The following is a 13,970-nucleotide window of genomic DNA, read 5'->3' as shown; positions in this document are numbered from 1 at the left end:
GAGAGAACCTACCAGTATCTGCCTTGGCCCCCATAGCTTGCACAGAAGCCATAGTGTGAACAATGACACCCTTGGGAAACTCTGACCACGTTGTTGGTTTGCCATCAACTGTAATAATATGTCGCAGAAGTGGAACTTGAGAAACGATTTCCTGTGGAAATGAACACGTGTTCAGAAATCAAACATGAGGTTTGTGCCGACAAGAAAAAAAGAATAAAAACTATTTACTGTATACATTAAAAAAAGCATTGACATAAAATACCTGAAGATTTAAAATATCAGAGGATAAACTTGTCTAGCTCAAACAGCTGCAAAGCTTGAAACTTTCCACATTTAGATTTGCAGGACTGATTGAATTTTCCACTTACAAGTCCAAATACTTTTTCAACCATTTACTGATCTAGGTCTTATTTCAAGAAAAGAAAAGCCCACAAATAAGACTGCAACAATCAGTAGATATAATTGACTTTCCACTCTCATAGAACACAGAGAAACTGGTGACACTGAGCTCACAATAATTCTTATGTTGCTCCTTGATTACTATGCCACTTAAAATAAGATTACTATGCCACAGAAAATTATTAGTCGGGCACTACTTAACCATTTAGAACTCACATTTTGATTGAAAACATTTATCAGTGTTCTAGTGGAAGAGATGATTATCTCTAACAGAAGAAATTCATCCTCTTACTGCAAGCTGAAATAAATGTGCATTGTATACATACTGTCATTCTAGTAACTTAGAAAAAAAAAAAGGTTTGGAAAATTCTCATTCAAAATTCAGCAATAGCGCAGTCTTCCATTAAAACAATTCCCTTATTGAAAGGTCTAGTTTCCCAAAAACACATGATGATGAAACTCATGCAGATTAGTTGTTCCACTTGTGTATTCAACCTGGGTCAGTACATCAAAAAAGTTTTTTGACTGTTCTAATGTTTAATAAGCTTTCTCCTGCACTGGAAAACAGCTGTAACTCTTCAAGCACCCATCTTGAGATTTAAGAGCCATTCTCTGCTGGGAAAACATCCAACAATAAATCAGGAGGATGATCACATTTAGCTATTCACATACAGTTTATACATTTTTCTGTTCTTCCCATTTGCTTCAACTCTTAAATTTACAGGTACTAAATCCACCCAGAAGCCATAGCAGTTTCTTGTAAAGGTGTTGTTGTCGGCAGCACTGCAGCTCTTCAATAGGGCAAATTACTCAACCTGTTCTCCAGAGTCATTGAGAAGCTTAAATCCCACTGAAGGCTAACTAACAGGGTTTTTTGTACGTGAAGACAGATACATAAATCCTATTTCTAGAAGAAGCGTCTGTCCTTTAGAAAGGCAATAAATCATTGTTCTGTACAATCAAACTAGGCCTTTTAACAATAATGAAAAGAAACAATGCAAAGAGATAGACAAAGAACAGTTTTCTGACCTTCAATTTTGTTTGCATCAATTCTTTACTAGTAATGATGGTGGTCACCTCCGTTTCATTTAGCCCATGTACTATTGCTGGGCCTCCCAGAGTAGCATACAGAGTAACAACTGAAACAGAAAATAGGAAAAAAAATGGTGAATCTCTATGTTACACTTTCAAGTATAGCTTACAATAAAGGGCTGAGATTAACCTATTCTAAGTTAGGCAACACAGTAAAAATATTTGTCAACTAATATAAAGCGGTATAGTTTTGTGGTTTAGAAAATACACACTGTATGGATTTAAATACAGCATAATTTTCAGTTACTCCCAGAAGGAATAAAGAACAACCACCGTCTATGTGACTGTTTACTATTTTTCAGGGTCTAACTAGAGGTACCAAAACCACATTACTCTATGTAATTCTCTTCTAGATATACTCTCATATCTTCATGGCTTTTACCATTTTAAAAGTAGGCATTTGTTCTCAGTTTAATACACTGTTTAACAGTCCTCTTGTACACAAGAAAGAAACAGCTTTCATTTACCCAACTTCTATTTTCAGAATTCACGTGCTCTCTTACTAGCCTTTTACAACTGACTGCTAATAAGACATTATAACATTTTAACACCTGTCATCAGCAGATTAATTCTCACACTCAGTAATAAATCTGTGACTATCACATTCTCCCATCTATTTAAAACAACATAATAAAGGCTTAATCTTCACAATCATTAGACATTGAACTGACATCATGAGAATACAGAATAGCAAGGAAAGAAAATATTTAGGAAATTGACTATTAGAAACACTGTTTCCTGGATTTAAGGACACCTCATTAGTGATAAGTGTTAAACCGCAATTATTTCATATTAACAATTTTAAAATCATATTTAATTTCCTGCCATTTTTAAGAGAACTGAATGAGAAAAGACAAGAAGAGACCGGGGAAGAAAAAAGCAACTCAAAAAGGAAGAGAAGTGTTGCTCTCAAAAAACATACTAATTTCCTATTTTCCAAGCAGAATGCTGAACAGGAACATCTCAAAAAAGTTGCAAGGTCAATCAACAGAACCATTAATAATTACAAGATCAGTGCTGGAAGTTTTGTCATGTTAGGTATCTGAATTTCTTTTGTATTTTAGTCTGGATTTAGCTGAATATTTAAACAACATAATCATTAAAACAAGATACGCCATTGTATGTTAGAACTGTAGCTATACTACGTTCACTGCAGAAAAAAAAATAAATAAAAAAATCAAACTCTGTTGTATTCTAACATTTGAAGTCCAGGGAGTTACTAACCCAGTGCAGCATACTAAGGAAGAACTCAAAAGCCGTTTTCTTACACAGAAAAGTAAATAGTTGACCTTTACTTATTTTTTCCTTCTTAAAACAGTCCATCATAGTTCAGAACTGTTGCAGGGCAAATGCACATGCACTGTGTTTTCTTTAATTTGGTGGGAGCAAAGTCCAGAAGAGTCCCTCTACTAGTTCCCACGAGCTCTCTCTACTTACTGCTGTGACCCCTGTTATATAAACATCTAGCAGAAATTCAGTTTCCCCAAGCCAACAAGCACAACCAACACGACACACCGCCCGGAAAGAAAAGTATAATCTCTGAAATAACCATTTATGTAGTTAATTACTCATCTACAAATAAGTACGTCAAGGACAACTTACAGCTATATGACAAAGAGAAAGAGAGATACACCATTTATATTACGGTGTACTGATGTCATGGAGAAAAAAAAACCTGTGCAATGACTCTGATCTGTGAAATTCTCACTTCTCCACATTGACACCTAAAACTGTTTCATGCAAATCTGAAAGTTTAGGTAATTCTTCTTCTCTCCTTGTTCTCTTGACAACATACAGAGAAGGGATTATCTTTTGTGTTCATCTTTACACATGCAATTGTACAAGCAAGTCTTTGGTATCTGAACTTCTGCTAGGAATACTGCTCTAGAAGTCTGACAAAAAGAAAAATCTCAACACCACTAAATCTGCCAGCTAATATAAAAGAACAAAGCCTTGCCCTAAAGAAACAAACAGAACTTTTGCCATTTATTTCAATGTAAGTAAAATGTTATCGGCATCCAGCATACATCAAACATAAAAAGCAAAATATACCTTTAAAGGCTTCAGCCAAATCAATTCTGACAAAACCACTGCTGCTCAAGCTTCAGAAAGGCATGATTGAAAAATGAAACATAACCTTCCCTATTTATTTCATTATTTGCTTATACACTCAGATGTTTTATCTGCCCACACTGGTGAAGAGCTCTTCACAGAGATAAAAAGGAGATATTTTGGAAGAAAATCTGTTTTCATGTTAGTACTTTTTTTTCCATTTTTAAACTAGCAATCCCACTCTACCTCCTGCAAATACAAGACTTAAATAACTTCAAACAATGTAAAATTTACAATCGAGCAAGTATTTCTAATCATAAAACCACTTGTTTGTGCAAATAGTCCATAATAAAAATCACTTTCCCCATTTTAATTCTGTGGTACAAAAGGCATTCTCTCTAACATTACATATGAAGCAGACGAACCTGCTCTCCTGATTATCAGTTCTGGGCACATACCATCAGATTTTAATACATTTCACATTCGGAAAGAATGTCACAACACTACCACAGCAGTTAGCTGTTGTGAAACTTGTAAACTGAAAAATGCTAATATAAGTAATTTAGCAATGTCTTGCCACACTACTTCAACATCATCTGAATTGTATAATTCATTCAGCAAACTGACCGTGAATACTGCATGATAATATCATTATCTGCCAACACACAAATCAGCCAAGTTCACGTAAGATGACATACAGCTTAGATGCTAAATACCACGTCAGACAGTGTGCTGAAGCATGTCTCAATAAGGGAATTTAAAACATTAATCCAACAAAATCAAAACCACATGCATACCATTCTGCACACAACATCCATCCACTATCTCAGATATTTTCTTTCCTCAAATGACAAAATCTTCCTAGGATTTGTAAGTGTACTTCACTTCCAAAGAAAAAGCAATTGATACAAGCCTTTGCATTTTATTCTCAGGATAGTCACTAGGAATCTAACAGATCCCAGAAGTGATAAGAGAACTGACACAGTGTATTATGAGACATATAGTTTAAAAGCAAGAGGCATCTCATCCGAGAACAGCCTGTGCAGATGTCTGCTCTGGTAGGCAAGTCAGCAGCAGTCACTGAAGAAAGGACCAAAAAAAAAATAATCACTGAATTTAGGCTGGAAGGCACCTGGGAAGATCACCTGCACAAACCAGTTCATTACAGCAGAGTGCTCAGGGCCACAGCCAGTCCAGTTTTAAGTATCTTCAAGGATGGAGATTTCACCATTGTAGGCTCCTGTTCTGGTATTTAACCGCCCTCACAATGAAGAAGTTTGTCCTAGTATCTAATCAAAAATTTTCCTGTGTTTCAACTTGTGCCTGTTGCCTCCAGTCTTATCAAAACACACCTTTGAGCAGAGTCTGGCTTCATCTTCTCTGTATGCTCCCAATAGATAGTTTTAGACAGCAACAAGATCTCAACTCACTCGTCTTAATGCTGAGCAGACCCTGCTCTACCAGCCTCTCCTCGTATGTCACGTTCTCCAACGCCTTCATCAGCATCTTGGCAGCCCTCCACTGGACTCACTCCAGCATGTCAATGTCTTTTTTTCCTACTGGGAAGCCCCAAACTGGACACAGTACTCTAGATGCGGACTCACCAGTGTCCAGGAGGAAGAGAAGGTTCACTTCCCTGGACCTACCTGCTACACTCATGCTACTACCATCCAGGATGCTGCTGGTCTTCACTGGAAGGCAGCATAGCATACTCATTGTCCATGAGGACCCCCCAGGTCATTTTCTGCAAAGCTGTTCTCTATCCAGTTGTCCCCCAGCCTATACGAGTGCATGCGGTATTCCAGCACACACACAGAGCAACTTGTAACTGCCTTCATTGAACTCCACGAGGTTCCAGACAGCCCACTTTTCCAGCTGACGGGCCCCTCCGTACATCAGCCCTGCCCTTCAGTGTACTGGCTGCTGCCCCCAGCTTGCTCCAGGCTGAGACCTCCTGTGTTTGCACTCTGTCCTATCATCCAGGCCTTCAATAAAGACATTAAACAGTATTGGACTCAATGCCCAAGGGCTGGCAACTAAGTTCATCCTACTGACCACAATCCTTTCAGCCAATGGCCCAATGAATTTTCCCATCCACCTTATCATCTACTTATCCAGTCTTTATTTGAATAGTTTGGCTGTACAGGTCCTACAGGAGAATGTCAAAGGCTTTGCTGAAGTCACAGTATACAACATGCACTCTCTCCTCATCTGCAAAGCCAGTTATCACACAAGGCAAGCAGGCTGATTTTGAAATGGTATGGGCTAGGGCAGTACATCATGTAACCAACTCCACCCTTAAAACTGAGAGAACAATACAGTGTAAGGGTATACACAAAATAACCACACAGACCCGCAGTAAAGGCTTACTTAAATGAAAACTGCTACATACTCATGAATGTATGGCTTCTCAAACTGAAACAGACTCACGCTTTGAGCAGAGAGAGACCATTTAAGATACAATTTTGTTAGGCTTACTTCCAGAATCTGAAAAAAAAGCCTAATTGATATACATCTTTAGTGTAGGTAGGTAGTAAATCAGGAATTTCTGCACATCTGGCTTTTACAGCCCATCTCTTATCAAAGAAGGGTAAATGTGGCATGGGAGAGAAGAGGCCAAACCCTGTGAGGAACAGCAGCTTCCAGAGTGCCCTGTGGGAAAATGAGAAATGTCCCCCTGAGAACATCACAGAACCCAGCCAGGCTGGGCTTACAGTTAGGTGAATGACATACTAAGGAGTGATGATGAAACAGACATTTGAAAACAATTCCTATACCAAGTTGAGCTCAGCACTCAACAGGTTTCTCAGCAAAAAAAACAGGCATAGAGCTCCAGCACATATCCTTGTGCCTAGGCTCAGACTAGGTTAGGCTATACAGGAGATTTTCCACCGTGGCAGAGATGTACCTTGAACACAGTTGCTGCCCTCTACATGACTCGAGTGCAAGGGGAGCAGACCTGGCTTTGCATCTGTCTCTGCCCTGTGCTGTGAAGTGAAGCTGTGCAAGGACACCTCCAGCCAGTCTGTCCTGTTCTGCCACTCCTCAAAGGCACCTCCAACACAGCCTGCAACTGCCCAGTGTACACATCCTGCCAAGAAAGCACCTTCTCCTCCTTGAGCAGACTCAGCTCTGCCCCAGCACACTTTGTGATCTCCACAATAAAATAGCAGAAGACTAAAGGATAAGTAACTAGAAGTTACAGAATGGGACTGTCACCAGACAGAAGAGCCCGAAAACCACTTCTCTTATGGTCACTCCGTGAGAAAATGAGGAGTATCATCCAGGTCGGAGAACCTAGTCTCAGTCCACTGACCGAGTTAAGGATCCAGTTAGTGCAGGATTAAAACAGATACTATGAATGAGACTGACTTCAAATAGCTCACCAAAACTAAACACAGTCTTAAGGTTTCTGAAGTAATAACTAGGACTCAACAAGCTTGTCCTTGAGCACAACCTCAAATTAGCACTTGGGTTAAATTAGGATGTATTAAATGACATGCAATAGACTATAAGAAAGTCAAGAGGCAGAGAGAAGAAAGAAAAATATAAAAATATAAAAACTTTATCAGCCTAGCCTAAGGCTTGAGTTAAGGAATGACTTACAGTTTACTAAGCAAGTTTTTAATTTGAAAGAGCTCCCCAAAATTAGGTCAGGACTTATTCTCTTTTTTCACTTTTTAGAGATAACAATACAATAAACTCTAACCAAAATCAAAATTGAAGAACTGACAAAATATCCTGTTAAAACAAAACTTATAGGCACAGATGAAGGTTTGACGTCAGCTCCTGAAACTGAGTCAATGAATTCACATATGTGATTTTTGTTTGTTTTTAGAAACTTGGGAATCTGTACTGATTTGAGATTAAAAGAAAATAAACCTCTCACAAATTCACTGAGCAAGCTATACTTACTGAAACCATACCCCATCTGCAAACAGATACAGCTTTCTCTATTCAATAAAGCAAAACACTACAAAGTGCAGTCTCTACATTATGCAGTATTTTTTACTTGTCATTTTAGATGTTCTATATAAACTCTATATAAAGTTTTCTTAGTATTTAAAATGAAGTAAGAAAAAGGTTTTTTTCAGATTGTGTTGCAAGATCCAAAGACATAAAAATTTTAGGAAAGATGCATACTTACGCTGGTAGTTGCACATAAAGCAGGCCTGTGCTGCAATCATCCACTCAGCTCTAGTCTCACAAAAGATAGCAATGTTAGTCTTTGGTTGCTGACCCAATACTGCTAAGCCATTTCCAAAATTAACAGCTTTAATGTATACATCTTCATATGAAAGCCAGGTGTACTTGCCAAGGATGACCTAATAAGAATAATAAACTCAATTTAGAAAACGAAAATCCTTAACACATCCTACTACATCTTCATCCACATGAAGAAACTCCAGATGTTTGAAGGAATATTTACTTGAATTGTAACAGCGGTTTACTCAAGATAATGAGTAATACTCTTGCCAAAAACTACAGGGACTGTGGAAGTTCCAACACAAATACTGCAATATCTCCATGCATGTTATCACCTCAGTTTCTATTTTCACATTAGGAAAGCATTCCCACCATATTTCATAGCTTCAGAAGCCCTCTGAAAGGCTGTGGTTATCGGACCCGTATGCCTTTAGTTTTTACAAAGGTTTGTATTATTTTAAGTGAAGGGTGACAAGCACTAGCTAGTACAATATATTCTCTATATTTGCCTTCTTGGATATTTGGGCTACAAGTCTCCTACACAAATATGATATTTAGGTGTTCATTCTTATTTAAAAGAAACAAAACCAAAAAAATAGAAAAAGGAGTCCAGAAAGCAGTATATCAATGGCTCCTCCATCAAAAATTGTGAAATCCCTTTCCCTTTGTTTGTTCCGAAACAAATGTCAGGGGGAAAGAAGAGTAATCTTTTTGTCCCTTTTTTACTGTTAAACAAAGGTGGGACAGAAGACTAGACTGGAAATTACTGGCAAATCTTAGTACTGAAACGTCACGTGGAAAACATTAAGCAATCTCACTTTTCTTTTATACGGGAAAGCTGATGCACAGTAAAATTGGATTTGAATTTACAGGTCACTATCTATCATAGATTTCTACGTGCACATTTGCAGTACTGTTTTCTCACTGAGTAATAGGATATTTCTTTGAGGATATCCTAGATATTTTCATATACAGATGTAGTATAAAGATGTTTTACACTGAAAATCCAGACTCTAAATTATTATATCTTACCCTTCTAGTTATACAAGCACCTTGACAATTTTGAAACATACAATTTTTATTAGTCAAGTATTTCAGACATTTTCTTCGACTACATAGCATTAGTAATAAATGTAAGCAAACACTAAAAAAGAAAAAAAGCTAGAAAAGCAAACCTCTTCCTCCCCTATTCTGTTTTCCACATTTCATTTATTAACTTTAACTAAATTTCAAACTTGTGGACTGTAAAATCTAACAACTTTTTGGCATGTAACTACATGTCTAACGAGTCTGTATTTCCACATCCACTACTTTAATAAAATAAATTTTAAAATCTCTCTCAACCTCTAATAGAAAAATAAAATCCAATAGATTTCTTTTATCAAAACACTTCTACAAACTACTGCAGCTTACTGTTGGGTAACTGAGTTATACGCACTACAGCCTTGCTGCACATTGCTCATTAACCTACTTGTTTAGCAGGACAAACCTTTCTTAACTCAGGACAGGTATATGTGCAGCTGCTTGGAAATTTCATAAATGTTTCATGAGAAAATACCATTTAAAAAAACAAAAAACAATACTTGCCAACAATAGCAATAGTTAGCAATTTCACCAGAAAATAAACATTTCTCACACAAATAACTGCTCAGGTTTTCCCATTTTATTCACAGAAACTCAGCTTCATTGGCAAACAGGCTGTTTCAGAGCCAAAAACCTTACTGGAGAAGAAAGATCCCATTGAATTTCTCTGCTGTAACTGGTGAGAGAATCACAGCAGAATTGCTGCCCGACCACATCTGCAGCACCACAAGGCAGAGGGCTCACACCACTACCAGCGCTCACAGCTACAGCCCCCCAAGGAGAAAGACCTGGGAGTTCCTTTCGGTTTCAACACACCAAGATATTTCTGGTGTGGAAAACTTTTACTGCTTCCAAAGGGAACATTGCACCTCTTCCTGTCCATCCAAATTTCAGTAATTTGGAATTTTAATTCCCATTTGGGACATTTTTCCCCCAAACTGAGTATTTTTGGCAGACTTGGAAATACGCAACAAGCTCATCAGTTGAAAACAATTTATGAGAGTGAATCTGGCAACACCCTTTCCACCATTATACTCTACCTGCAGCATGGCCTCAACGAAACTGCTCTCAAACAATTAGGCCAAGAAATACAAGCAGATTCTTGTTACTGCTTCTGGTAAGTTTGCCAACCCATAAATGAACAGGTTTTGGTAATTTCCACCATTCACTATGCAACTCACTAAAGTTGGAATAATAAATCATTAAAGGGTCAAAAATGGATCTTTCTGAATAACACTTGTGATTCTGCTTTTTTTCCCTTTTTTAAATTCTCTTAAATAATTTATCCTCATCGCTTAAACACCTTTGATATAAAGTAGTGAAAGAAGGCCTTATTGGTCCTCCCTTTGTTAAAAGGTTAGAAAATCCACAGAAAGGAAGTATAACACTGTTAGTTATAGTTATTTTTCTATATCTAGAAATATATTTATATTTCTGAAGAACACTGACGTGTGAAAACAGATGAGAAGACCTTTTTCAATGCAGCTGTTTTGAGTTTTACTTTTCCTACTGTCTTCAATATATTTAAATTCCCATGTTCCCTTCCTCCCCATGCCCAGTGTTTCTTCTGTATTCCTACAACATATTAATATACTGCCCCATCTGTATGTCCCTTTCTTCTGCATTTCCCTATATGCTTCTTTTGCAGGACACAAAGCAGGTTATGGTTTCTCTCATCCTTCCTTATATTTAAGTGTGTCTCCAAACCCATCTCCCTTCTTGGCCCTTCCCTCAGTAACTTTCGCTAATATTTTCCAAGGTACAGTTTCTGCTGTAAACAGCTGTTAAGACTGACATTAAAGTGCCATAATCTTTTAAATGTTCACACATTTAACTTTACAACCTTCCGAACTTATTTCTGCTGATAACTACTTACACATGGAAAGAAAGTAACCATCCAAGAGTTTGCAAGAGAAGGGCCCAAGAAGTCAAGACTATTGAGAATTGATTAAACAGATACAGTGTTCGGTTTTATGTATCAGAAAAGACAGCAGCTCTGCACGTTTACTTGGAAATACTACCTTAAATAGAAAAATACTGCCCTCTAGTGCACCAACTTTTAAACGTACTTAAACTGCAAGTTATTAAAAACATTTGTTATCTATTTAATACATTGGAAAATATTATTAAATATCAGTACTGTATTAATACTTGGAAGTCCAAAGTATAGAGACTAAATACTTACCGCACAGTGAACATTTCTTTAACCTGGATTTTAGGACAACCATATTCAAATTTTTTAGTGTGAAGGTGTTATAAAATGTTCTCAAAAAAGCTGCAGGCCTATGTAGAGTCATTAAAAGACCTGACCTCAGTTACCTTTCAAGGTTTTCCTAAACACAGCTTAAAAGGCTTGAAGAACCTTGACTACAATTTGGAAACCAGTGATCACAAATTAAATACATTTTCTTGTAGAAAGTATATTAAAAATAATACAAAAGAGCTTATTTGAAATGTCCATTTTTGGCCTTTTTCCACATGAAAACATGGATTACAGCTGAACACTTCTGAAAAACCCCACCCTAAAATTTTATTTACATAGCACCCTATGTTTTTCAACATCATAAGGTACTCTTTTACTGCTCAATGACTTGGCATGGCAAGAACTTTCCTGCAACTTCACAGTAAGTTCCAGCATCAGCTACAGTGAGTAACATTCTGAATTCCCAAGTGCCTGCCCATGTGCTTACTGTTTCATGTAAGTCTTACAGGCTTTAGATGCACCAGTTTCCCCTACCAAAATAGTGTTTACTTTTCCCCACTATGACTTATTTATTACGTTTCCATTAATTTTGTTCTTGGTTACAAACCCTTTTCAAAACAGAACAAAACAAAGAAAAAACCCCCACGAACCCCCCCCCCCCCAAAAAAAAAGACAAAAGAACACACACAAAGAAAAACCCACATACCAACATATATAAAAGCAAGCACATGACCATAACACCTATAACTAAGTTGACATAAAATAATCAACCAGCAGAATAAAGTTAATCTTTTGGGCATCATAAAATTTAAGCTCTGCTTAAATTAATTAATTTTTCCAATTAATTACATCTTAATCTCTGAAGTAATTTCAACATTATTTTATCCAGCCTTAAATACATATTTTATGAAATTAGTATTAGGTATGCTTTCCAATCCATGTATTAAAGGACACTACAGAAGGAAACAGAAAAACTAACTACATCTGAAATATAATAAAATGCAACAAAGTGAGCAGAAGCAAGTATTTGTATTTTATTAACATCCATCAATTTCTGCTACTTTGGCAACTACACAGAATAAATAATCTTTTGAACAATATCATATCATAAAAAGTCAAGAAATTACAGATTATCTCAGGTATCATTGTTCTCAGAATAAATTAACGTAGTATCTGATCTTAAAGAAGTTTAATATCTAGCTTTAAATAATTTTAGCTAGAAGTGTGAGCACACTTAGTTCTCCTAAGGATCAGAAACATGTATCTCAAAAAGGTAAAATATTATTTGACCCATTTGACCCATGAATCATTAATTAGGCTAATCTAGCCTATTGCAATTTGGAGACAGCCATCTTCTAATAAGTAATGCAACTCAGTACACAGACCCGTGATCTACATTCAGATCTGCCCTGACTTGCAGATGACCTCAGAAAAATGCATCGATCATTCCCAACACTGTGTTCAATTTCTGAAAGGGAAAAAATAATTAACAAGTTTTGCAACTCCTGTAAAGTATAGAAATTACACGCATTGTATCCAAGAATTAAAACTGTCATGCACCTTTTCGAAAAGCTGCACCAAATAAACCTCGACAAGTTGCCTTTACTAAAGGGAACCAGGCAATAAAAAGATGCATGGTATGAAAGACAAAAATCAAAGGAAAAGAACTCTGACATTTAGAAACAACAAGGTATCTTGTGAAATTTTCCTCACTTGCTAAAACATGTTATAAGGTATTAAGAAACACTGAATTCGTTAATGGAAAAAAAAATTGAAAGTAGACTTATGTGATAGTGCCACAACTTAGAACAAAGTAACATGAGGGCAAGCATGCCAAACAACCATAATGAACTGTTGTGTCAAGCTTAGACAAAATTACCTAACTTAGGTAATTTCTAAATCTAAATACTTAGAAACAAGTAATTTAAGTAGGTCAACACGAACATTCTTCAGCTTTACAATATTTAGAACACTTTGCTTGCATAATGGAAAAGGCTAAAACTCCTAAGTTCTTAAGCCTTATATTACTAATTATGTTTAAAAAAAACAGAGCACAGATCACAGGCAGCCAAAATTCTCATTTGTGCTCAGAAGCCCACTTTGTACAACGCGAATCTTCTGTTTCTTTACAGGGCAAAGAGGCAGTAAAACATGCATCAAGAAAGATTATATGTACCCGTTTCTCCCAGCATTTCCTTCATACTGAAAAATCAACTCCATAGCTGGGAGGAAGTTTCACTAACAATTAAAGTTTATATAAAGATTTTAACAGAACTAAACTTTGCCATGTATTATGATACTAACCAAATTCTACTTTAAACATTATATTCCTGTATCAGAATTAAAACTAACAGTATTTAAGGAATCCTTTATCATATGAAAAGATTCTTCTTCTGCAGGAAAACTAATCTTAATTAAAAGTTGTCTTTATAGCATGTAGTTAGCAACTTCTAATACAGAAGTGCAGACCTTTAACACATTTCCACACATATACACATATCCTGTTAATGGTACCTTGACTTGCTTCTTCAGGCAAAAATGCATTTTTAAATGCCTAAGTACAAAGCAGCAACTGACAAGACAGGCCTGAACTTAAAAGACTATAAAAAGTCAGTCACTTGAAACAAGAGAGTTTTATATTGAAATTACATCTCACACACACACCATGATTACGGATTAGCAGAGTAGTAGCTCACCATGAAGGAGATTGAAAGAAAAAGTTTAACACAAAAAAAACCCTCTTCCAATTAAAGTCTGTGCAATCCTTTTCCAAACAAAAATTTCATATAAGCTCTGAATTCACTGGGCAAAACAGTAAATCCTTAAGTTACAATTAAGTTTACTGGAAAGGCACATCTGAGTATAGGCATCTAGCAATTTTTCTATATTTATCTGATTATAGTTCAGCATAAAACAAAGGGAGACTTTTTTTTAA

The 13,970-nt window shown here is 36.5% G+C and overlaps 1 protein-coding gene across 3 annotated transcripts in view; it reads right to left on the bottom strand.

The window, feature by feature from the left end:
* ACSL3 (acyl-CoA synthetase long-chain family member 3) overlaps positions 1-13,970 on the bottom strand; it is a 53,485-nt gene that overhangs the window by 18,698 nt on the left and 20,817 nt on the right. For all 3 annotated transcript variants that reach the window (XR_774395.1, XR_774396.1, XM_010568275.1), the window contains exons 4-6: positions 7,691-7,868; positions 1,429-1,538; positions 13-151 (exon numbers count right to left, since the gene is read on the bottom strand). Coding sequence is in view for 1 of the 3 variants with exons in the window: in XM_010568275.1 (XP_010566577.1) it covers positions 13-151; positions 1,429-1,538; positions 7,691-7,868 (427 nt within the window). In the remaining 2 variants the exon portion in view is untranslated. The remainder of the gene's footprint in view (positions 1-12; positions 152-1,428; positions 1,539-7,690; positions 7,869-13,970) is intronic.

This window comes from Haliaeetus leucocephalus, unplaced genomic scaffold (assembly GCF_000737465.1).
Source record: "Haliaeetus leucocephalus isolate CR32 unplaced genomic scaffold, Haliaeetus_leucocephalus-4.0 Scaffold240, whole genome shotgun sequence".
Taxonomy (NCBI): domain Eukaryota; kingdom Metazoa; phylum Chordata; class Aves; order Accipitriformes; family Accipitridae; genus Haliaeetus; species Haliaeetus leucocephalus.
Note: the sequence above shows the minus strand (reverse complement) of the source record. Positions and strands in the feature narration are given on the sequence as shown.